Here is a 23,638-nt window from a genome sequence, read left to right as displayed (position 1 = left end):
ATGCAACAATTGATGTTTGAAGCAGACGCGTGTTGTTTTTTTTGGTCCTAAAGTAAGTAGTTAAGATGGGGGCAAATGTAAACTAAAATATGAAGTTTCCCCCTTATTGGGAAGTAGGGAAAGTGGTTGAAAATGTTTAGATTCCGCAAGAAATGAAACTTTAGATGAAAGGAGTGTAGAAATTAGTTAAGTGTGTAGTCCAATGAAGTCTTACGAAGTCGAAAGCACATGTCATAGGAGATAGTGTGTAGTATAATGCAAGTTGTTGGCTTACGAAAGCACGTCATGCATATATGGTTGTCAATGCCTTGCGCCATTCTTGTACAACAGTATAATACATTACATTGTATAGGATTGGACGACAAACAACAAGTATTTTTCAATAACTATTGATACATCGGTGTATATTGACCCGACTAATTAAGATTTGCTCCGTGCAAGATCTATATTAAAGGAGGAGTAGTCCCCTATCAATGGCTTTTCCATTATCAAGTACGAACTAAAAACATTTAATTAAGAATGAAGGGATCTCACCTGATACACCGGTGTACATTGACCCGACTAATTAGGATTTACTCGTGCAGGATACATTAAAGGGGGAGTGGTCCCAATCAAAGATTTTTCCATTCTTAGGGCACGAATCAAAGACATTTAATTAAGGGTGGAGGGATATCATCCATACCTTTAATATTGTCCAGCAAGGACAAACAAGAAGTATAATTGGGGTATTATAGTTCCTTTTTTCTTTTTCTTTTTGGTTTGCTTTATTGAAAAAGAAAGAAAAAAAGAATTGGTTGAAAGGACGAGTTATTTAATTTGTGTTAAGTTTTTATGTCTAGGACTAACTTGTCATATATGTATGTAGTTAACTTAGCTAAGAAAAAACAAGATGGAAGCAAAGGACGGCCAATATTAACTATGTTAAAGCTTATTGTTGCACTAACGCCTGTTCTGTTCTCCAACTCCAAGAGTAAAAATAAATAAATATATAGTGTGAACAGAAACTTTAATATAAATGCGTAATTTAATTAGAGAACATTTAGTTATTATACCATTGTCTTTCTAGTATTATTCGAATGCAGTGGAATATATACATGTTACAGTTAATTTAAACTAATCCAGGATTGAAATATAATTCATACTATAATTAGTATTATACGCAATTGGCATGCTTGTGAAAGCACGAGTGAGATCTAGAAATCAAGCAATGCCTATTTGATGAAAACTGAAAATTGAGGGTGCTCAAAAGTACGTGTACTACTCACACCTAATGATACGACCTTTTTTTTTTTTTTTTTTTTTGCTTTGGGTAAGTTATCAATATGTCATATTTGCATTAATTGAATTAAAAGGGAAGTTGGGTACATAAAATATTTTATATTCGTGCGGATCGAGGAAGAACTGCATTTCAAGGGTGATGTAGGCAACCCGATGTATGATACAATAACAATAACATCATCACTAGTATAATTCTACAAGTGGGGTATGAGAAGATTAATGTGTATGCAGACCTTACTCCTACCCTATTAAGATAGAGAAGTTGTTTCGGAAGACCTCAACATTAATCGGAATTTCGAAACATAACTCTTCATCTTGCTAAGAACTCTAGTCATGCTACCAATTATCAGTTTAAAATACTACTTATTACTACTTAATAGTAGCATCAGCTAAATGCCAAATTTGTTCAAAAGCTAGAATGATATTTAATTTCTTTTTTTAGATTACGGAGATGGTCAAAAACTAAGTCATCTATCCTAAAAAGAATGATACTTATTTTGAGTATTGAGTATCCAAATATTTAATTTTTTGTGTGAACAAAAATATCGATTGTTCAACGTTTGAAGAATTATTTTACATATTTAAAAACTATATAAACGATACTATAACTCCCAAGTTTTAAGGATGAAAACTATTAAAAATTATTATAAAATATGTATTACGAATAAAAACTTCATGACCTCAAATATGAGATAGACGTAGTAGTATTGTTGAGTTTAAAGAAGTGAAGAGGAAGATTGTACATGCAATTTACTCTAATCCATATTATGTTTGCTTAAAATTTTGCTCAAGTATTATAATCTGTATAAATTTGTTGTAGTAAGTACTACGCAATATGTCGGAAGTACTAAGTACACAAGTATAAATAGTTGTAGTACACTGCCTCACCCCTTAAGTTTAGAAAAACTAACAAAACGATCGTTATAACTCCATATAGCTAAATACCTGAACTAAACGAAATTAATTAACCTCTCATCTCTCTGTTTATATTCTTAGTTTATTTTAGAGTCCCACATCGATGGAAATGCTAAAATTTTCAACTAAACCTTTAAGAACACCCCATTTTCAAAATCATTTCTGGGTTCCTCAAAATTCAAGAATTCTTGGTGTTTATAACAAAAAAGACCGCACTTTTTCATTTCCTCTTACTTGTAAGCTCAAGAATTCAAAAGGGAAGAAAAAGATTGTTCCTGGCAATATTTCTTTGCCGGACTCCGGCGGAGCGCCGCCGCTTTTTGAGCGGAAGAAGGCGGCGGAAGGAACCACTAGGAATAATAATGCGGATGGTAAAGTGGTGTTTAAGAAAGTGCCCAAAAGGGTATTGGGAGTTCTCTCTAATTTGCCTTTGGTAATTGGTGAGATGTTTGCTGCTGCTGGCTTAATGGCCTTAGGTAATATTTTCAGTGCATGTATTTATGATTTAACTACAAAGCTAATGCAAGCATTGGTTGCTTCCACGGCTCGAACCCGTGCCCTGTAAGTTACTCATAGACAACTTTATCGTTGCTACAAGTTTCTCCTTCCTTTACTTTAGCCCGTTGCTTTTACTAATTTTTTGTCTTGCTATTGTCTTTGGCTTTTCCTTTCCATAATTTATTTGACAGCAGCAATTTTAACTGCAGTTCTAGGCTGCATAACATGCCTGGTAGGCACATTTGAATTTTTTAGCTATTAGTTGACCTTTGATATCCTTTTTTAGTCCTTCATTATTTGGCTATTTTTAGTTCTAATTACATTCCTAGACTGCAGAACATGCGCAATAGGCATAATTATGTGGTTGTGTTGGAGTTGTCATATTATTTTCCCCTGTGATATCAGTGAAGAGAACGGAAATAGAGCCTGCATTGTTTCAATGGTGGCAGGGCTTGAGTATATTAGATGTTGCCTCTGTAGTGAACATTGTTGTTCATTTAATCTTCTTACCAAAATTCACCTTGATTATTTGATTTCCTGTCTGCTTAAACTGACGGAAATCATCTATTTATACTTTCTTTTTTATAGTTAACCCTCAAGTATTTCAATGCTTCTAAAAAAAGGGCAGCCCGATGCACTAAGCTCCCGCTATGCGTGGGGTCTGGGGAAGGGCCGGACCACAATGGTCTATCGTACGCAGCCTTACCCTGTATTTCTGCAAGGCTGTTTCCACGGCTCGAATCCGTGACTTTGTATTTCAATGCTTTTCTCTTTTTTATTTTATTTTTTATTTTTTATTTTTATAAATTAGCTATTATGTGTGCCTCTCTCTGTTTGAAGATTTTCTGATAACTGGATTTCTTTCTTTTTTTTCCATTTTTTCGCTTGCAGGAACTATCATTGACAAAGGCGAGGTTCCAGAATTTTACTTTCAGAATTTTTCTGAATTTACCCTTGGCCTTGATCACATGTGCTCATCGCCTATTTTCCTGGGGTCGCTGGCGATACTAGGTGCATCGTTGATGGCTTGCACAAACACAACACAAATTCCCCTTCTGAAGGTAGCAAGAAGGTCTGCTTTTAATTTCGACATTGACTGAATTTTAATTCGGAGGTCTCTAAAGCAGATTAGAATTAAAATTTATTGATCAAATCTGCAGGCGGTCTTTCTTAAATTCAGCCGAGCCAATTCAAATGCAAGAAGATGCAGACACTCTGCCTAGAGCATCGGTTAAAGACTTGGATGTCACACCGATGGGAGCTGGATATGAGGTATAAAAATAACAATGTCTTCTACTTGATCTATCTATGGTTTATTTTAGTTCGGTGTAGTATTTGAAATATTGCCGAGGAGACCTGTCCTATAACGGAATGAATGAATCAAGATATTTTTAAAAATGCTGAGTACATGAATGGAGAATTATCAACAACGCTGCTAAAGCACTTCCGTTTCTTTTTGGAAAAAATTCTGGAAAAAAAGTTAGTTTTATGCATTACAGCATGCCACACTATATGGAGGTAAAGATGAAGAGTAATTTGGAATTAAGTCATCCCGTGTTTCCTGTTACTATTTTAGAAAAATATTTCTTCTCATGTTTGCCAGTAAATGAGAAACATAGATGGATGAACAATATAGAGTTTTTGGTTTGTCGTAATACAGAACAGTAGTGTTATTCTAAATTTAAAATCAGATTGGTTCAATTGTGGATCCATGCATTACTAGTTGGACAAAACATCTTTCAGTTTCTTAATTTCTTCAACAATAACTTCACATTAACATTTTGGCAAACTTTGCATCTCTAGGTATTCTTTAAAGGGCCATCTCTTCATGCATTTAAGGGATTGGCAAGCCGATTTGCTTCAACTGTAGTACATTTCGCGCTGCTGCTAGCAGTGTCTGGAGGAGGAACTCTCAGTGCAGCAGACAGTTTTGGAGGGGATGTTATTGCACCGCCTGGGGTTCTATCGACTCCTTCTGATGCTTTTAGTACTGAAGTTCATGTCAACCGATCCTACATGGACTATGACGAAAGTGGAGAGGTATGCACATTCATTTTATGTGAGTTAACTTTGCTTTCCCTTTCCACAAACTGCTGAATAACTCTCTCTTTTTTTCTGTTGTATTTAATATGTAATGTAGACCTCACAGTTTCATACTGATATTTCCCTGACTGAACTTAATGGAAAGGAAGTACCGAAGAAAACCACAAGTGTCAATGATCCCTTAAGGTACAGTAGCATTACCATAAATTTTTGCGGAAAATGGAATTCTTTAACTTAACGAGAAGCCTACGTTTTTAGAGCTCTCTTATTATTTCTACTATTCTGATTTTTCCTCCTTTTTTGATTCTAAAATGCAGATCAATACAAGCTGGTGATCTGCAATCAACTATTCTTAACGATAAAGAAGGGAAATTTGCTGGAGTTAAACAACCGAACTCAAAGCTTCAAATTGAGATTGATGGAACAAAAATTGTCATTGTAGACGCAATTGGTAGTACTAGCCTGGACCTAAAGGTACCAAAACAAATCCTCATATGAAGTAGCAGCATCCAAAGAAATTGTTTTATTTTACGGAAAAGGGCCTGATTTGCCCCTCTACTATTGTTTATTGTTCAATCTTGTTGCTCGTTATACTTTCCGTTCAGATATACCCTTGTCGTCCATCAAAGTTGTATATTTGCCCCTATTTTAATGACCAAGACACGTGGCGCCTTCTGAGAGATTGAACCATATGAATAAATAGAGGCAAATATAGAACTTTGATGGACGGCAACGATATATTTGAATGGAAAGTATAACAAGGGAGAAGATTAAACAATAAACAATACTACTAGAGACGCTTATTTTATGTTTGCAATGGTTGTTGAGTGTGTGCTATGTTTTTCTACAGACTGATCCAGGAGTACCAATAGTCTACGCTGGTTTTGGTTCTCTAATGCTTACAACTTGCATTAGTTATTTGTCACATGCACGGGTGAAATTCTGTCCCATAGTCAACAACTGTGTCCTAGTAAATTCAAGAAATTATGATTATCTTAACATTTATTCTGACTTATATGAATCTTTTCAATAGCTCTCAGACTTACAAGATGGAAAAACTGAGGTGGCTGGTGGTAAGAATAATCGAGCCAAAGGCGAGTTTCCTGACACTGAGGATCGCTTCCTCGATCAAGTCCCTGAGTTAGATGAATCATATTCTTCTACAGAGGAATCTGATAGTTTCATTGGCTTCAGAATTCAAGTTGGAATTTGGAACAAGAAAGATTTTGATATGTAAGTAGCTGATGTTAGCTGGAAAACCAGAATGAGAATGCAGAAGTCAAAAGAATTGATCACAAGATCTTGAGTTGACAAAGACACTGATTTTGGATTTAATTCATTTTCATGATAGGACAAGTTATAGATCAAATTCTTGACCATTGTAAAGTTAGTAGTACTAGTCATTCTCATTAGTTTTGGGGGTTGGTATTTGTAGTTAGGGGTATTACTGGTGTATAAACTATATCAGTATGTATAGGATTAGGACCCTTTTGCATGTCTAAAAGTGTTTTGTTGCCTTATATATACTCCCTCCATTCCAATTTATGTGAACTTATTTGACTGAACACGAAATTTAAGAAAAAATAAGACTTTTGGAATTTGTGGTCCTAAATAATTCAAAAAGGGGCCCAGAGTATTTGTGTGGTTATAAAAACTTCTCATTAAGAGTAGAATTGTAAGTTTAAGCAAAATTATTTCCAAATTTAGAAAGGGATCATTCTTTTTGAAACGAATCAAAAAGGAAATAGATTCACATAAACTGGAACGGAGGTAGTAGAAAGAATTGTATATGTACACGTAAATGGTAGTAATAGTTGTTTGTACAGGACACCACTAATGTATTTAATTTTGGCACCTATCTCACTTTGTAAGTTACTAATGACCTTTAATTATTTTTTAAGTGATCTGATACTGAAAAAGTTTGTTTACTCATTAGCGTATAATAATTAAATTCTACTTGTATCAATTTATATGGCATAATTTGATTGAGCACGACATTTAAGAGAGAAAAACTTCTAGAACTTGTGGTCTTAACCATGATGTGAGATTTTTATGGTTATAAAAGTGCCTTATGGATAAAAAAAAAAGTTTAATGCTAAATTATTTTCAAAATATAGAAATATATCATTTTAAAAATGGACTAATAAGTTAATAGTGCCACTAAAATGAAACGAATTGAGTATTTAATTATCTATTGATTGTCATATGCATAGAAAAGTAATTTTCCTCTCTTATAATGTTCTTTAAAGGTAGTGTTTCCAAGTAATGATATAACTGTATAGGTCGAAATTTACCACGGAACATTTATGACAAGGAAGTATTGAAGGAAGAATGAGTCGAGGTCGATCAGGAAATTGTGAAGCTCTTAGCTCAGGGTCGGGACGCTTACAATGGTCGAGTACGAGATCTGCGAAAAGAGTTGTAACGGTTAGTTTTCAGAATAGAATAATAGAGGGAATATTCTGAAGAATATTCTCTGCACATGTACTATTAAGGTTTACTAGGAATATGTCTCATATAAGGATGACAAAAGATAAGGAAAAGGGATATGTAATATTCAAGTGATAAGAACATATTTTGGAAAGAGATTCTCTCTCTAGCAAAGATTCAAACATTACATTTTCGTCAAGATTCTTATTGGTATTATTCCATACTTTTCCATCAGATCCGAGAATAGTTCGAACATTCTAGGATTTATCTGTCACTCATCATTGTGAGGAGGAACAATCATCTAGTTCATTCTTCATTAGGTGAATCACTCTTCTTATTTACTTAAATGTCATTTATTGTTATTTATTGCTAGTTACTCCTCCATTATTGCTCATACTTTTTGGAATATTTAATGCTTGTTATTGTCAATCTATCACAAAATATGTCCCACATTATCCACACTTTCAAGATCCGCATTTAGAGATATTATCATTAACTAGGTTTAACCCTTCATTATATAAATACAATAGTTTAACTGAAAGTTATGCTTTTTGGTCAAACAATTTGGCGTCGTCTGTGGGGATATCCTAGTTAAATTTTTAGCTTCCTCTAGATCTATAGCTAATATGGATTGCTAACGTAAAAAAAGAAGAAGGGAGAAAGCAAGAATAATATCCCCTTTCTTTGTATGCACAAATCTAATATGGCAGGTAACAGAGAAGAAAGAATGAAAATAATGAATGACCTCCCAACCAACCTCATGAATATCATCAATGAGAGCTCTGAAGCAGTGGACGAGGACGCAACACCCAATGCCTCCCCAGGCGAGGTGGGTCACCCCATCCTCACTGTAGCATCACAAAATCTCTTGATAAGGGAGCCTCTGCATCCGTGGCGGAGGAGACACCACCAGCAGTACAAAAGCTCTTTGAGGCTTGGATAACTGATATGCTAACCAGCGTCCTCCATAAGTCCGTTCGGGACACAACTACAGAAAATGCGAGGACTTGCGTTATACCACCAGCGGATGAACAGTATGATCAAATTCATCATCCTCCAATGACAAGTATTACTCACAATGTCGCTAATAGTGCTTGGTGACGACACTCTCGCAGCCATCCTGAAAAGGATGGAAGAAATGGAGAATGAGAACAAAGCACTTCGGGACCAAATGAGAGAACACCAAGAAAGGGTTGATAAGATACCGGGCGCCCCTAAGCTCTTGCCAAAGAGAGATACCGGTCGGTTCGTTGAGCAGCCGTATAGTGATGATGCCGCCCCACATACCATACCAAAGACCTTTAAAATGCCGCCCTATTTGAAAATATACAATGGCACAACCGACCCCGAAGACCATGTGACTCATTACGTCACCGCTGTAAAAGGCAATGATCTCGCCAAGGAACAAATATCCTTCATTTTGTTAAAAAAATTCGGCGAGACCCTCACGAGAGGAGCGTTAACATGGTATTCACAACTGCCTACACGTTCTATTGAAACCTTCGAATAAATGGCCAACAAGTTCGTAACGGCCTATGTTGGGGCCAAGAAGGACGAGGCGAGAGTAAACGATATATTTGTTATTAAACAGTCTCTGGGAGAGGGATTGAGGGACTTCCTCGCTCGGTTCAACAAAGTAAGAATGACCTTGCCGAATGTATCAGAAGGGATGACGGTCGCAACTTTTCAGATCGGGCTGAGCAGAAATGGTTCAAGGGCAACAAGAAAGTTATTAAATCGGCTTATGAAGTACCCCCAACTACTTGGGATGAAATACACAACGCGTATTGTGCCGAGGTCCGAGCAGACGAGGACGACCTCAACGGGCCGAATCATCGACTGACCTCGGTACAAGCCTAATCCAAAAAAAAGATCGAAGAAATGATATCAGAAGGGACCTCGCAGCTCTGCGACCCAACAGGGAGCGTCATCTTCCATATGTCAGAACTGCCATTGCATCCTCTTCCCGCCACGAAGAGGGCCCACCCCGATCAAGAACAGGGTCTCACCAGAATGAGAGAGGTATGCCCCATTTATTATCCGCTCACACATTTTGTGTGCCACCTACAGAAATAGTCTACGCCTTGGATAAGCTCGGACCAAAGATGAAGTAGTCACAAAATATGAGGCCGGACCCAAGTACCAGAAAGTCGAACGCCCTATGCGAGTTCCACCAAGAGCGCGGGCACAAAACCGAGGATTATATCGCTTTAAGATAGGAGGTCGTAAACATGATACGGCAGGGACACCTCAAAGAGTTGTTGAGCGACCAGGGAAGGGTCAACTTTGCCAGAGGTAGTGAACAACATCAAGGACCGCCGAAACTACCATCGCCGACCCGCACCATCCACATGATCAACGGTGGCGGTGACAATGCCTCCATCAACAGTGTGAAGTTCATCACAACCCACAAGCTTAAACTATCAATCACCCACAAACGGTATGATGAACTCGAAGAAAGTATCATCTTCGATAAGTCAGATACCAACAGTTTGGTTTTCCCTCACTATGATGCCCTTGTTATCACTTTATGAATTTTAGATACCGATGTGAGACACATTGTGGTAGACGATGGGAGCGGTGCGTGCATCACGCTAACAGGTTATAACAATGCAGTTGAGCGAACATCCGGCGAGATTACACTCCCCATCCTAGCTGTTGGAGTCACTCTAGAAACCACATTCCATATCATGGACCAAGACACAACATACAACGCCATAATAGGGCGACCATGGATACACACCATGAGAGCCATCCTCCCCAGCTTGTACCAAGTCATCCAATTCCCAACTCCATGAGGTATATTCAGTATACGATGGGAACAACGCACATCCCGGGAATGCTACCGCATTGCTCTAGACTGCACAGTCACTTAACAAATGAATGACAAAGAAAAAGAGTCATAGCAATCAACAGGGTCGAGGTCGATGCGCGATGATAGCGAAAACGCCATCAGATACCTCGATACGGTCGAAGCTGCGGAATCAACCGTTGAAGACCTCGACCCCGTTCAATTAGACAACAACGACCACATCAAGAAAGCTTACATCGGCTGCAAGCTTCAGGAACCGGGTAAATTTCGTCAATTCTTAACTGCTAACGAGGACTTGTTTGCTTTTAGCCATGCAAATATGCCAATTATCCCGAACGAAATCGCCACACACAAGCTGAACGTCGATTCATTCCATACCCCGGTGAGACAGGTTAGGCGTAAGTTCAACTCTGCAATTAATGACGTGGTACGTGAAGAGGTGGAAAAGCTATTAGAAAACGGCTCCGTCAGGGAGTCGAAGTACCCCTAATGGGTTGCCAACGTGGTCATGGTAAAAAAGAAGAATGGGAAATGGAGGATATGCGTAGACTTTACAGATTTGAACAAAGCATGCCCCAAAGATTCATTTCCATTACCTCATATAAACCAACTCATCGACGTAACGGACGGGCATGAACTACTGACCTTCGTGGACGCCTACTCGGGCTATAGTCAAATCCTCATGGAAGTAGAGGATCAATAGAAAACCACTTTCATCACCCACTAGGGGACGCACTGCTATAGAGTCATGCCCTTCGTATTGAAAAATGCAAGGGCAACTTACCAAAGGTTAGTGACGAGGATGTTCAAAGACCAACTCGGCCAAACGATGGAAGTTTATATAGACGACATGCTGGTCAAGACCAAAAGGAAAGAGGATCACATCGACCACCTAAGAGAAACCTTCAACATACTCAAATGGTACAGAATGAAACTGAATCCCGAAAAGTGTGTATTCGGCGTGGCCTCGGTAAAATTTCTAGGTTTCCTGGTGTCACAACGAGGGATCGAGGTCAACCCTGATCAAATTAGATCCATCGAAGGAATACCAGAACACCTAACCACCAAAAAATAGGTTCAGAGGTTAACTGACCGTATCGCCACCCTTTCAAGATTCATTTCGTGATCATCAGATAGGTGTCATAGATTCTTCGGCGTACTCAAGAAGGATAACGACCTCCAATGGACTTCTGAGTGTGTCAAAGCCCTGAAGGAATTAAAATCATATTTGTCATCACCGCCATTACTTTCAAAAGTAGAGGCGAGGGAACGTCTCCTCGTTTACCTTGCCGTATCCGTAGTAGCTGTGAGTGCAGTCCTGGTCCGAGAAAATAAAGGTATGCAGTCTCCCATCTATTACATTAGCAAAACACTAGTCGATGTCGAGACGAGATACCCTCACCTCAAAAAACTAGCTTTTGCCTTAGTCGTAGCTTCACGAAAGCTTATACCATATTTCTAATGCCACCCCATCTCAGTTATCTCGACTCCGTCATGACATTCCCCCTAAGAAGCATTTTGCATAAACCCGAGCTATCGGGCAGGTTGGCCAAATGGGCCATCGAACTGAGCGAGCACGATATCACATATCAGCCACGAACAACGATAAAGTCACAAGTCCTTTCAGACTTAGTCGCCGACTTCAGTGCAAAAATAATGCCCAAAGTCGAAAAAGAATATGTCCACGCTTCTTCGCAAACACAAAACCTCTAGGTCCTGAACTCTCGGCACGTCCAACGCGTTAGGGTCTGGACCGGTACTCGTACTCGAAGTCCCAACCGACGAAGTGATTCGCCAGTCCATAGGTGCCCGGATATGACTAACAATGAGGCTGAGTATGAGGTTGTAATTGCAGCGTTGAGACTAGCACTCAAATACGGGACGAAATGGCTAAGACTACGCTGTGATTCTCCACTCGTTGTCAACCAAGTCACAGGAACTTTCCAAATCAAGGAACAAAGGTTGCAAAAGTACCAGACCAAAATTTGCAAGCTGTTGCCTGAGTTCGATGAATTCCAACTCGACCAAATCCCCTGAGCACAGAATACTGAGGAGGACGGCCTCGCTAAATTAGCTGCAGCCACCAAAAATATTGCAACCGGAGAAAGAAATGTAGTCCACCTTCTTAACTCATCGATATACCTAATCGAGTTAAGAACTATAAACCTGACATGGGACAGGCGCAACCGTATTGTCACATATTTGCAGGACAGCGTACTCCCAAGTGATAAAAAAGAGGCCAAGAAACTAGGAATGTAAGTAGCCAGGTATAGCACCATCCATAATGACCTATATAAAAGAGCGTACAACGACCCTCCTAAATCAGACGCGACGTGTTCTTGAAGAGATCCACGAAGGTCATTGCAGAGCTCATTCCGACAATCGGGATTTGGTGAGATGCCCCATATGGGCAGGTGATAAGTGGGGATTTTGAGCACTTTTTAGCTTTCGTTTTAGTCCAAATGTATTTAATTGTATTCCCAAAAACTGATGAAATATGCTTAATTGCAGGAGTATTGAAAAATAATCCACTAAGAAGAAACCCAATTCAAAAAGGAGTGATATGAACTCAAGGACACAAAAGCTCAAGTGTGGATCGCAGATTTTCATCTGCAGCCGCAGAAGGTGAAGAAAATTTAACAGAGTCCAAGTGCAATGTGCAGCCGCAGAAGCTATGCAATAGCTAAAGTTCAGAGAGTCTCATTTCAAGCTCAAAAAGAAATGTAGACCGCACAATAATTGTGCGGCCGCACTCAGAAATTTGCGGTCCGCAGAAGAGCCCTGTGCGGCCGCACCAAGAATTGTGCGGACCGCAGAATATGAGAGATGCGGCCGCAATCTAGAATTGTGCGGCCGCAAAGTCAACTCCTGTCAAGACTGAAGAGAAGTGCGGACCGCACATGGAATTGTGCGGCCGCAAAACCTCCGAAAGGGCATTGTTATCCGAAAATTTTAGCTTTATATAAATAGACTAGTTTCACAAAATTAGGTTAAGTTTTGAATATTGAAAGTCCTGTAGCCGTTTTTCCTTGCCTCTTTAAGCAACTTTAGCTTACTTTAGTGATTTAACATTGGATTTTTATCTTTTAATCTTGCAATATGAGTTTTATCATCTTTTCTTCTTTATTTTCTTCTATAACCATTATGAGTAGCTAGATTTCTAGCTAGGGCTGTGACCCAACCCTAGTATGTAAACCTAATGGGTGTTTGATTTATGACTTGTTTATGGTTGGGAGTTTATTATTTAGCCTTGTTCTTGCTTTTGATTAAATAATTAATGGTTGCAAACTTTAGTTCATGCCTATTTGACTTGGTCTCTTCTTGAGAAAGAGAGACTCAGTCTAGGAAAAATTGGCTAACAAGAAGTTGGGATAAAATCAAGAGATTGATAGTCCCAATTAAAGGGTTGAACCTAGAGATAGTAAAATCCGACTTGAGCATTTTATCAACTGTTTTGTTCAATACCCATTTGGACTTGAGAAAGCCAAATTGGGCAAAATCATTCTCTTACCGAGAGGTATTGAGTGGGTACTTGAGTGCTTATAGCTATAATATACCCCGACCAACAAAACAAGTTTTAAAGTTTATAACCCGTTAGGCAAACACCTACATGAAGGTCATAGCCCTAGGTCTTTTACTTCATTTGAAAACAACAACAAAAATAATTTCTTAGTTTTAATTATTTATCTTGCAATCTTAGTTTAAAACTAGATCTAGAATCAACCAAATTTCGTGGAAGTGTAATTTAAGAAAGTTCAAGCTCATTTCCCACAATATATACCTCTAAATACGATTCATATAGCTCCTTGTGGAATTCGACCCCGACTCTCTGTTGGGTATTACTATTGCATCGACCGTTTTATAACCTCAAATAGAGGTGTGACTTGGATGAGACCAGCAGGGTATTACTAGCCCACCATGAAAAAAGAGGTCGTAGACTTCGTAAAAAAATGCGAGCAATGCGAAAAGTATGCCCTAATGATTCACCAACCAGGCGAACACCTCCACTCAGTCACTTTCCCTTGGCCGTTCATCAAATGGGGAATGGACATCGCAGGCCCCCTCCCGGCAGGACGAGGTAACATACTATTCCTTTTGGTTTTGACTACTATTTCTCTAAATGGGTAGAAGTAGGAGCATTCGCCCAAATACGTGAACAAGAAGTGATCGCCTTCATATGGAAAAACATCGTATGCCGATTCGGCCTCCCCAAAGAGATCAGCTGCAACAATGAACCCCAATTTACAGGAAAGAAGGTTGCTGGAATTTTTACAAAATGGCATATCAAAAGAATACTCTCAACGCCATATCATCCCGCGGGCAACGGACAAGCGGAGTTCTCCAAAAAATCGACACTAAACATTATGAAGAAACAACTTGAAGACGCCAAAGGGGCCCAGAGTATTTGTGTGGTTATAAAAACTTCTCATTAAGAGTAGAATTGTAAGTTTAAGCAAAATTATTTTCAAATTTAGAAAGGGGTCATTCTTTTGGGAACGAATCAAAAAGGAAATAGATTCACATAAACTGAAACGGAGGTAGTAGAAAGAATTGTATATGTACACGTAAATGGTAGTAATAGTTATTTGTACAGGACACCACTAATGTATTTAATTTTGGCACCTATCTCACTTTGTAAGTTACTAATGACCTTTAATTATTTTTTAAGTGATCTGATACTGAAAAAGTTTGTTTACTCATTAGCGTATAATAATTAAATTCTACCTGTATCAATTTATATGGCATAATTTGATTGAGCACGACATTTAAGAGAGAGAAAAACTTCTAGAACTTGTGGTCTTAACCATGATGTGAGATTTTTATGGCTATAAAAGTGCCTTATGGATAAAAAAAAAAAGTTTAACGCTAAATTATTTTCAAAATATAGAAATATATCATTTTAAAAATGGACTAATAAGTTAATAGTGCCACTAAAATGAAATGAATTGAGTATTTAATTATCTATTGATTGTCATATGCATAGAAAAGTAATTTTCCTCTCTTATAATATTCTTTAAAGGTAGTGTTTCCAAGTAACGATATAACTGTATAGGTCAAAATCTACCACAGAACATTTATGACAAGGAAGTATTGAAGGAAGAATCAGTCGAGGTCGATCAGGAAATGGTGAAGCTCTTAGCTCAGGGTCGGGACGCTTACAATGGTCGAGTACGAGATCTGCGGAAAGAGTTGTAACGGTTAATTTTCAGAATAGAATAATAGAGAGAATATTTTTCAGAATATTCTCTGCACATGTACTATTAAGGTTTACTAGGGATATGTCTCATATAAGGAGGACAAAAGATAAGGAAAAGGGATATGTAATATTGATAAGAACATATTTTGGAAAGAGATTCTCTCTCTAGCAAAGATACAAACATTACATTTTCATCAAGATTCTTATTGGTATTATTCCATATTTTTCCATCAGATCCGAGAATAGTTCGAACATTCTAGGATTTATCTGTCACTCATCATTGTCAGGAGGAACAATCATCTACTTCATTCTTCATTGGGTGAATCGCTCCTCCTATTTATTTAAATGTCATTTATTGATATTTATTGCTAGTTACTCCTCCATTGTTGCTCATACTTTTTGGAATATTAATGCTTGTTATTGTCAATCTCCCACTAAATTTGTCCCACATTATCCACACTTTCAAGATCCGTATTTAGAGATATTATCATTAACTAGGTTTAACCATTCATTATATATATACAATAGTTTAATCGGAAGTTATATTTTTGGTCAAATAATAATAATGACCATTGTGTTGGTAGGGTTTGATCTATTATTCGTAACAGAGTTTGGTGTGACTTGTTGTTCACAAGAATTGAAGAAACTGAACACGAATTTGTCTCTTTCTACTTTCGTGGAGCTTTGACAACCAGATTTAACTTGCTATTTAAATACCAAACCTGCATCCTTTTGTCTTGGCTTAGCTTTGACCATTTAATAATAAGCATTTCTTTTTCTTTCTTTTGTACATTTAACAATGGAAGATTACTCCGTCTATATGAATTTTGCATAATTAGAAAGGAGGAAAGAATCAGAGTAATTAAGTTGTCGATCAATCTAAAAAAAACGGTTATGAGCAGGGGATGTGCATAATTTGGTAAATACCGAATTACCGTACCAAAATCGAAAATTTTGGTATTTGATATTCGATATTTTGGTATTCGGTATAGTATTTAGTTTAAGTTTAAAAAATATTTGTATTAGGTATGGTATTTGATATTTTAAAATAAAATATCGAAATACCGATACTGTACCAAAATATATATTATATTACACAATACACATATTATTAGTTATAACATAAAGATAAGAAATCTAAAATTTTACTTTCTTTATTATCTAAGTTCATTAATTAATTCTAAGCAAGTAACAAGACATTTCTAATGATCAAATTTATTCTTTTATGTACAGTTTTCTCTCTATGTTGGTATTTGCTGGTTTTGGACAAAACTTTTATCCACAAACGTTTTTAGTTTTGTACTTTCGAATACTTTAATTAAGAATATTACCATCTATGACTCTATGTACTAGTTAGTATTCAAATCGAATAAATCGAAGTTACCGAACCGAATAAACCGAAACCGAAAGCAGAAAAATCGAACCATACCGAATTTAATTAGGTACGTTATTGGTATAGTATTTTAAGAACCGAATACCAAAACTATCGAACCAAAATATCTAAATACCGTATCGTACCGACCGATGAACACCCCTAGTTATGAGGTAAAGGATGAATAAAAGCTGGATAAATTGGTCATGAGTAACATTATTCAAACCCATAACAAGATCAATACTTGGTACACCAAATAATATCAACTTATCATCGTTAAGTGATTTAATAATATTAAAATATATATTAATTATAATACGTAAAATACGTTTATGGTGAAATACATATCATGTATTTATTATTTTACTGTGAATATCTGGTGCCAATAAAATTTTTACTTCCACCGTGCTCTGAATATTATTGAATTATCCCGAGGGACATTTGAGGGCACAACCGACCTCGCTCCCGTTTGAATATAGATTTTTTTTTGTTTTTCTTCCATTTTTTTATTTTTTTTTGAAAACATTATTTTTAATGAAATTTGATCAGTTTTTGAAAAAAATTGAAGACAAATTTTTTAATTTCAAAACTGGTTTGGGCCATTTTTTGGGTGAAAATTTTTCTTTCACTCATAAAACTTCAACTTTTTTTTTTAAGTAAAATGCATGTTCAAGTATAACTTCAACTTTCAAAAACTATTTTTTATCACAACTTCAAAAAGAAATTCAATCAAATTTATGTTCAGACGCTCTAGCTTCTTCTAATGGTTTCTTTTTGTCCTATTTACTTCATTTCCTGGGAAAAAGAGGAAAGTGAAAAATCGCCGACAATATTTCGTCAAATTATACTTCCTCAAAGTCTGCAAAGTAGTGCGAACCACAAAAGTAGTTGTTACAATTGACTTGTTTTTTGGTGGAAAAATCTACTAATTGCTCACTTAATTAGTTCGGTACTATGACTACACGTATGAAAGCAATAATAATAGTTTTAAGACGAATTTGACCCAGGAATTTTACACAAATAGCCGGCCGTATTAATTATTTACTTTTTCTAGCCATATACATAAATTATATATTGATTATATATAATTATATACATATAATACATAAATTATACATATATTATATATTCACCGGCTATTTTTAATTTAAGTAGTAGGGAGGACGGCTATTTGAGTTAATTGTGTATAATCCATAATAAATGTATAATCTATTTATATGTCTAAAATAAAATAAAAAGTAAATAATGAATCTATTTAGGTAAATATCTCTAATATTTTCAATAAGGGTTGGTAAGACGAACATGTGTGTAGTTTTGCTGTCAAATTACGAGATGGATATCATATGATGAGTCAAAACATTTTAATTTAGGGTTTGGTAAAAGTTGGGGACTTGTACAAAGATTTACTTCAAGTACAACTTGCATGACGCGAACTATTTGTACTTTTACATCATGCACGAGCTTTTTATTTCTTTATTTTCACTGTTTAGCTGACTTAATTTGAATATAATTAGGAATTTTTTGGGTAAGAAAAGTTGGGAATAGAAATTAGAAATTCTTCGACATATATGATAATTCTACTCTAACTGTTAGGTAAGCTATTCTTGAAAAAGGGGATAACTTTGAATTTATAGCTTAAATTTTGGAGTGAAAATAACATGGGCTAACCAATTTTTGGACGGGTAATCGAAAAATAGATAGCGTTTGTAAAGTCATTGAAAAATTACAATTATTTTTTGGGGAGATAAAATCTAGACAAAAGTACACCTAGTTGAAACACGAAAAGTTCCAGCATAATATGTTGGATTATGGAGCTTCTGCGTATAAAATTTTAGCATATTATGTTGGAACTCCAACATATTATGCTAGAATTTTTCTTCATTTTAAGGTTGTTTTTCTTCAAATTTTATTTTTACATGAAAAAAATGGTTAAATTTTGATTACTTTTGAAACGGTGACTATTTCAATTATCAATTATAAATCAGGCTATTTCTGATTATTTTTTTCCCCCTATATTGGACTGTCACATTCTTTTATTCTTTAGTCACTATTTTCTTTAGAAATTCATAATCTAATCCACAAGTTTTCCATCATATATATGGTTTCTTTTAGTCTAACATTTTCTTTATAAATACAAGAGAAGGAAAGTCTCATATTCAATATTCGTTCATTATTTCCAAAAAACTCTTATAATAGTCAAAATACTGATAAATCAATACACCAACCGAACGAATATTACAATATAAACAAGAATATTAGCTGTGCCTTTTAATAATTAGTATATCCAGTTGTATGGTGCGAATTCTATATCCGATTAGTTGAAGATTATATCCTGAAATTCGCGTGCAAAGTACAATTATATCTATATAAATTTAATTGCTTTTACTTATATTTTCTGCTTGATATATATGGAAATAGAACGATAGAGAAATGATAACAGAATACGAACAAAGTGGTTGAGTTGGATTGAAAGTCAACTATGGCTTTCACCAAATATTTACATAAATTTGTAGTCACGTCATGCATGATCTAAAAAATAAAGTCGATTCTTGCTCATATTCTGTCATTTTTCAACCAATCAGTTGTCTAATTCATGAATAACTAACATCCCACCTTATCAATAATAATAACAATAATAATAATTAAAAAAAATTAAAGAAAACCGTGCTTCATTCACACGTATAGTTTGAAAAGGTTGCCACTACAAAAGAAAAGCCAAAAAAAGAAAAAGAAAAATGGCTCATAAAACACTGTACCGATTGAAAATTTGTCGACTTCCCCTACAATTTCGCCCGAGTTTCCTTCTACATAACTCGTTACTCGTGTCCCTAAATACTTAGGTTTAATTTTGTTAATGATGGTCAAATTATCAATTGTTTAAGCATTAATCTCTTCTTTCCTATATAAAGTTTATTAATTTATAATTTAAAGAACATTACTAGCCGAAATAACTGTTAGTTGAGTCCTTTCAAGAAACGTTCATACTACTAGTACTTGTTATCATATTGTGAATCGGTTTTCCACACCACAAAGTGAAAGAAAAGGTCAGTTTGTAATTATTTGCATTCTACTATGACACCCCTCTATAATAAAATCCCTATATAACAACTATTTACTATAAAAATCAAGTTTTTCGGAACCGATTTTAAAATTACGTTATAATATATATTCTCTATAACAACACTTCACTATAGCAACAAAAAAACATCGGAACATACGAGACTGTTATAGAGAGGTTTGATAAATATCGGAACAAACGAGACTGTTATAGAGAGGTTTGACTGTATTAGTATTAGTATTATTACTGACTTTTTATTTGTATGCATGTAGCTATCGAGCTATATATATATAGTAGTTGAATTTAACTTACAAATAAGCAAGTAAATGTAACAACAGCCAACAGAAGAAGATCAAGAAAGCCGAGAAAAAACAGGGGATTTTGTACACAGGTTAATTTACAATGGCAGTAGAACCAGTGGGAGCTCTTGAAATGGAAAGAAAATTTCAAGCTGATGATTGTGATGATGCAAAGAAAATGAGCAAAAAGAGCTTTAATGAATCCAAGAAGTTGTGGGAAATAGCTGCTCCTGCTATTATCACAGCAGTTTCTCAGTTTTCCATTGGCTTTGTCAGCGTTGCATTCGTCGGACATCTTGGTTCTCTAGAGTTAGCTGCTATCTCTGTTGTTCAGAATGTTATTGAAGGTTTTGTCTATGGAGTTATGGTACGTAAAATTTTATGATTGTCGACCAAAACTATGACTTTAGGACTATGTCGCTTAAGTTGTTAGAGAGAATATACTTATAGTTACTTATTAGTGATGTCTTTGACATGTGTTTGAATATGGACTAAATCTTCTTCTTTTTTTCTCTTGTGTGTCAAAAATTTTTGTTATATTAGCTAGGGATGGGAAGTGCACTTGAGACACTTTGTGGACAAGCTGTTGGAGCAGAACGATTCGATATGCTTGGAATTTATTTGCAAAGATCATGTGTGATTACTCTAGTGACATCCTTATTTTTGACACCATTTTATGTATTCACATCACCAATATTGAAGCTCCTACACCAAGATAAGCGTATCGCAGAAATTGCAGGAAAATATGCAATTTGGGTGATTCCTCAACTCTATGCTTATGCATTGAACTTTCCTGTTCAGAAATTCCTTCAAGCACAAAGCAAAATATGGGTTATGACAATAATCAACGTTGTCGTATTGGTATTTCATATTGTATTGAATTGGGTGCTGGTGACAAAGCTCGGGCATGGACTTCTTGGTGCTGCAATGGCAGGGAATATATCGTGGTGGCTCGTGGTTTTAGCTCAGAACATCTATGTTATTTCTGGCTTTTTTCCTGAATCATGGACTGGATTTTCCATATTAGCTTTTAAATCTCTTTGGAATTTTGTCAAATTGTCACTTGCATCAGCTGTCATGTTATGGTAAGATATATTGATTTTACGTGATGCAAGTATTTTCTTATGCAATTGTTATATATTTGATTTGTTTAACTTTGGCAGCCTGGAGCTATGGTATTTTACTGTGGTAATTCTTATGGTTGGCTGGTTAAAAAATCCGGAAATTAAAGTAGATGCTGTATCAACCAGGTTGGTATCTTAATCAAACCCTCTAGTAGTAAACTTTCAATTCTTTTGAAAAATATAATTTGGTTTTGTTTTTGCTAGGTTCTCAACTTTTGTAATTCTTACTATTTTCTAATGTTTCCTCTGTGTCACAGCTTGGACTTGCAACTTTGGGTACTGATGATCACTCTAGGTTTCAATGCTGCAATCAGGTCTGTAAAATTTCCATTTTTTTGCGATCTATTTTTATGAAGAAGGGATTGCCTTAATATTGAATAGATTTAATTCGAGTATACCTCTAATTAATACTTCAAATTACATGATGCAGTGTACGTGTTTCGAATGAACTGGGAGCTGGTCGTCCAAAAGCTGCAAAATTCTCGGTAGTGATTGCTGTAATTACATCAACTATTGTTGGAGTTGTATTTACAGTTGCAGTAATTGCTACTAAAAATTATTACCCGAGAATGTTTTCTGATAAACCCGAAGTCCTACATGAGACATCCAAATTGTCATATTTCTTGGCTGCTACTATTTTCCTAATGAGTATCCAACCAATACTTCATGGTAATCAAAGTCTTCCCAAAAAATTGTAAATTCAAAAAAAAAAAGGTGACACTAAAATTGTCATGCTGCTAAGTTATTTGAACGAACGTTGAGTATTTTTGTTGTGGAAATGCAGGTGTAGCAGTTGGAGCTGGATGGCAATATTCAGTTGCGATTATAAACGTTGTTTGTTACTATATAATTGGCCTTCCTTTGGGTGCTTGCCTTGGTTACATTGCAAACATTGGTGTTAATGGAATATGGACAGGAATGCTCGTCGGTACCTTGCTTCAAACATTAGTTTTGATGTATAAAATGTGGAAAGTTAATTGGCGAAAAGAGGTTAGTGTGATTTCTTGTTCTTGAAAAGTTTGATATTGTGACTTTACAATTGTGAACATGTAAAGTAACTTGTTTAGAGTTTAACTTCTATATACTGACACAGTTCACCTAAAAATGTATAAACTTTACGTGGCACAGGCAATATATGCTGAAGAGCGCATCAGAACATATGGTGACCAGCCTTCTCAAGATGGTATTGAACAAACTGGATCGCGTGGTACCTCGCCTCTGCCAGTAGTAACATGAGAGAAGAGGAAATGAGATAAAACACAGACCATCAAAATAGAGTATACAAGAATTGTATAGGTATAGTATAGTAAAACTGGTTCACCTCGCGGAAAAATTGTGTTAGATTTGGTCAGGAGTCAGGACTGCAATAAAAGGTCAAAATGGACCTGATTGCAAGCCTTATATGTTCATATCCATTACTGGTGTTTAGTGGCGAAGTCAGAAAATTCTATAAGGGTGTTCAAATTTTAAATATCTTTTGCAAGGGTGTTCAAAGTCTATTTTTTTAATCAATAGCAAGTAATATTTTATCCTATATACAGTATAACTTTTCGGCGAAGGGTGTTAAGTTGATCATTCTTGGTCATACGTAGCTTTGTCCCTGCTAGTGTTTACCAACGCGACGAATGCTGCATTGTCTGGAGATTCTAACCATGAAAAAAAATGCAAAGAAATGTTTTGTTGCTGTTGCCACTCGAGAGAAAATGTTCACACTGTAGATTTAGACAGTCAAATTGTATTGCTCTTTCTAAATAAACTGTGCTACTGCTGCCAATTTTACACATTTTGTTTGTACACTGAGCTTACTAAGAAGCATTTAGTAAACTTCTTTATAAGTATGGTTACCAAATGGTGATCTGATGCATTTTGTTTTCATCTGAATCTTAGTATAGGTCTCCTCTCTCCCTTGACCTTAGTTTTTAGTCTCTTCAACATAATTTAAGCACTAAATTTTCTAGTTTTCAAATATTTCTTATGGACGCAATCATATGATAGTCAGAGGAGGATGTAGCATGTTTTCTTCGGGTTCATCTGAATGCAGCATTTTAGACACAAAGTATATTTCGGTATGTTGGACACAAAGAGTGTGTGTGTGTGTGTATTTCAGCATAAGTTCAAAGGTAAGATTTTAAAGGTAGAAACCGTTGAGTTTAAATCTTTGATCGACCTCCTATGGTAGTTTTCGATCGACTATGAAACTCGAACTGAAAGCTGATCAACTTTTTTTTTCTCATTTCATTCCTCGAACTAAAGTTTTGCAATGGATTAGTTTGAGAAAAAACTGCATTTAAATGTAGTCAGCACGCTGGCCTTAGAAAAGAATCTTGAATTATTAAAAGTGATTTTGTAATTATTTAGCATATATCAAATGCCATGTTTTTTTCGTAACGGGAATTAATACAGATTAGATTGTAATCCAGCCAAGATTATATCAATTATTGTCTATTAATTCTTTACCGTTTATGTTTGTGTGTTGGAATTCTATATAACAGCACATAAGAAATAAAATGCCAGTAATGCAAATTTTATCATGAACAGAGTTAGTGGTCCTCTCAACAGATTATAAGGTCAGAAACCTGTTATTTAAAAGCTTTTTTTGGCTCTTTGTTGAG

At 35.9% G+C, this 23,638-nt stretch overlaps 2 protein-coding genes across 3 annotated transcripts; both read left to right on the top strand.

Moving 5' to 3' along the window:
- The first annotated feature begins 2,170 nt into the window (after positions 1-2,170).
- LOC104099673 (cytochrome c biogenesis protein CCS1, chloroplastic-like) lies at positions 2,171-6,277 on the top strand. The gene is made up of 8 exons (XM_009606730.4): positions 2,171-2,669; positions 3,583-3,763; positions 3,852-3,963; positions 4,495-4,731; positions 4,832-4,920; positions 5,052-5,208; positions 5,585-5,668; positions 5,768-6,277. Exons 1-8 carry the CDS (start codon positions 2,297-2,299, stop codon positions 5,969-5,971), a joined length of 1,437 nt encoding a protein of 478 aa, XP_009605025.1. The 5' UTR covers positions 2,171-2,296; the 3' UTR covers positions 5,972-6,277.
- A 13,503-nt stretch (positions 6,278-19,780) lies between these two features.
- LOC104099674 (protein DETOXIFICATION 33-like) lies at positions 19,781-22,809 on the top strand. 2 transcript variants are annotated; one of them, XM_009606731.4, is made up of 7 exons: positions 19,781-20,269; positions 20,446-20,987; positions 21,066-21,152; positions 21,284-21,340; positions 21,457-21,695; positions 21,811-22,016; positions 22,155-22,809. In XM_009606731.4, the coding sequence occupies exons 1-7, from the start codon at positions 20,006-20,008 to the stop codon at positions 22,260-22,262; spliced, it is 1,503 nt and encodes a 500-aa protein (XP_009605026.1). In that variant the 5' UTR covers positions 19,781-20,005; the 3' UTR covers positions 22,263-22,809. The 2 variants fall into 2 exon arrangements, with proteins under 2 accessions (XP_009605026.1, XP_033512884.1); XM_033656993.2 differs by having other exon boundaries at positions 20,140-20,269; positions 20,450-20,987.
- The last annotated feature ends 829 nt before the right edge of the window (positions 22,810-23,638 follow it).

This window comes from Nicotiana tomentosiformis, chromosome 1 (assembly GCF_000390325.3).
Source record: "Nicotiana tomentosiformis chromosome 1, ASM39032v3, whole genome shotgun sequence".
In the NCBI taxonomy this organism is placed as follows: Eukaryota; Viridiplantae; Streptophyta; class Magnoliopsida; order Solanales; family Solanaceae; genus Nicotiana; species Nicotiana tomentosiformis.
This window is presented reverse-complemented; position numbering and strand designations above follow the sequence as displayed.

What these genes read in the sequence shown, in the direction of transcription:
- LOC104099673 (XM_009606730.4), top strand. Translation starts at nt 2,297, where the DNA reads ATGGAAATGCTAAAATTTTCAACTAAACCTTTAAGAACACCCCATTTT. An exon ending in ACTATGACGAAAGTGGAGAG is followed by an intron (nt 4,732 to 4,831) that starts GTATGCACATTC and finishes TATGTAATGTAG; the next exon opens with ACCTCACAGTTTCATACTGA. An exon ending in AGTGTCAATGATCCCTTAAG is followed by an intron (nt 4,921 to 5,051) that starts GTACAGTAGCAT and finishes TCTAAAATGCAG; the next exon opens with ATCAATACAAGCTGGTGATC.
- LOC104099674 (XM_009606731.4), top strand. Translation starts at nt 20,006, where the DNA reads ATGGCAGTAGAACCAGTGGGAGCTCTTGAAATGGAAAGAAAATTTCAA. An exon ending in GTTTTGTCTATGGAGTTATG is followed by an intron (nt 20,270 to 20,445) that starts GTACGTAAAATT and finishes TTGTTATATTAG; the next exon opens with CTAGGGATGGGAAGTGCACT. An exon ending in GGTTTCAATGCTGCAATCAG is followed by an intron (nt 21,341 to 21,456) that starts GTCTGTAAAATT and finishes TACATGATGCAG; the next exon opens with TGTACGTGTTTCGAATGAAC.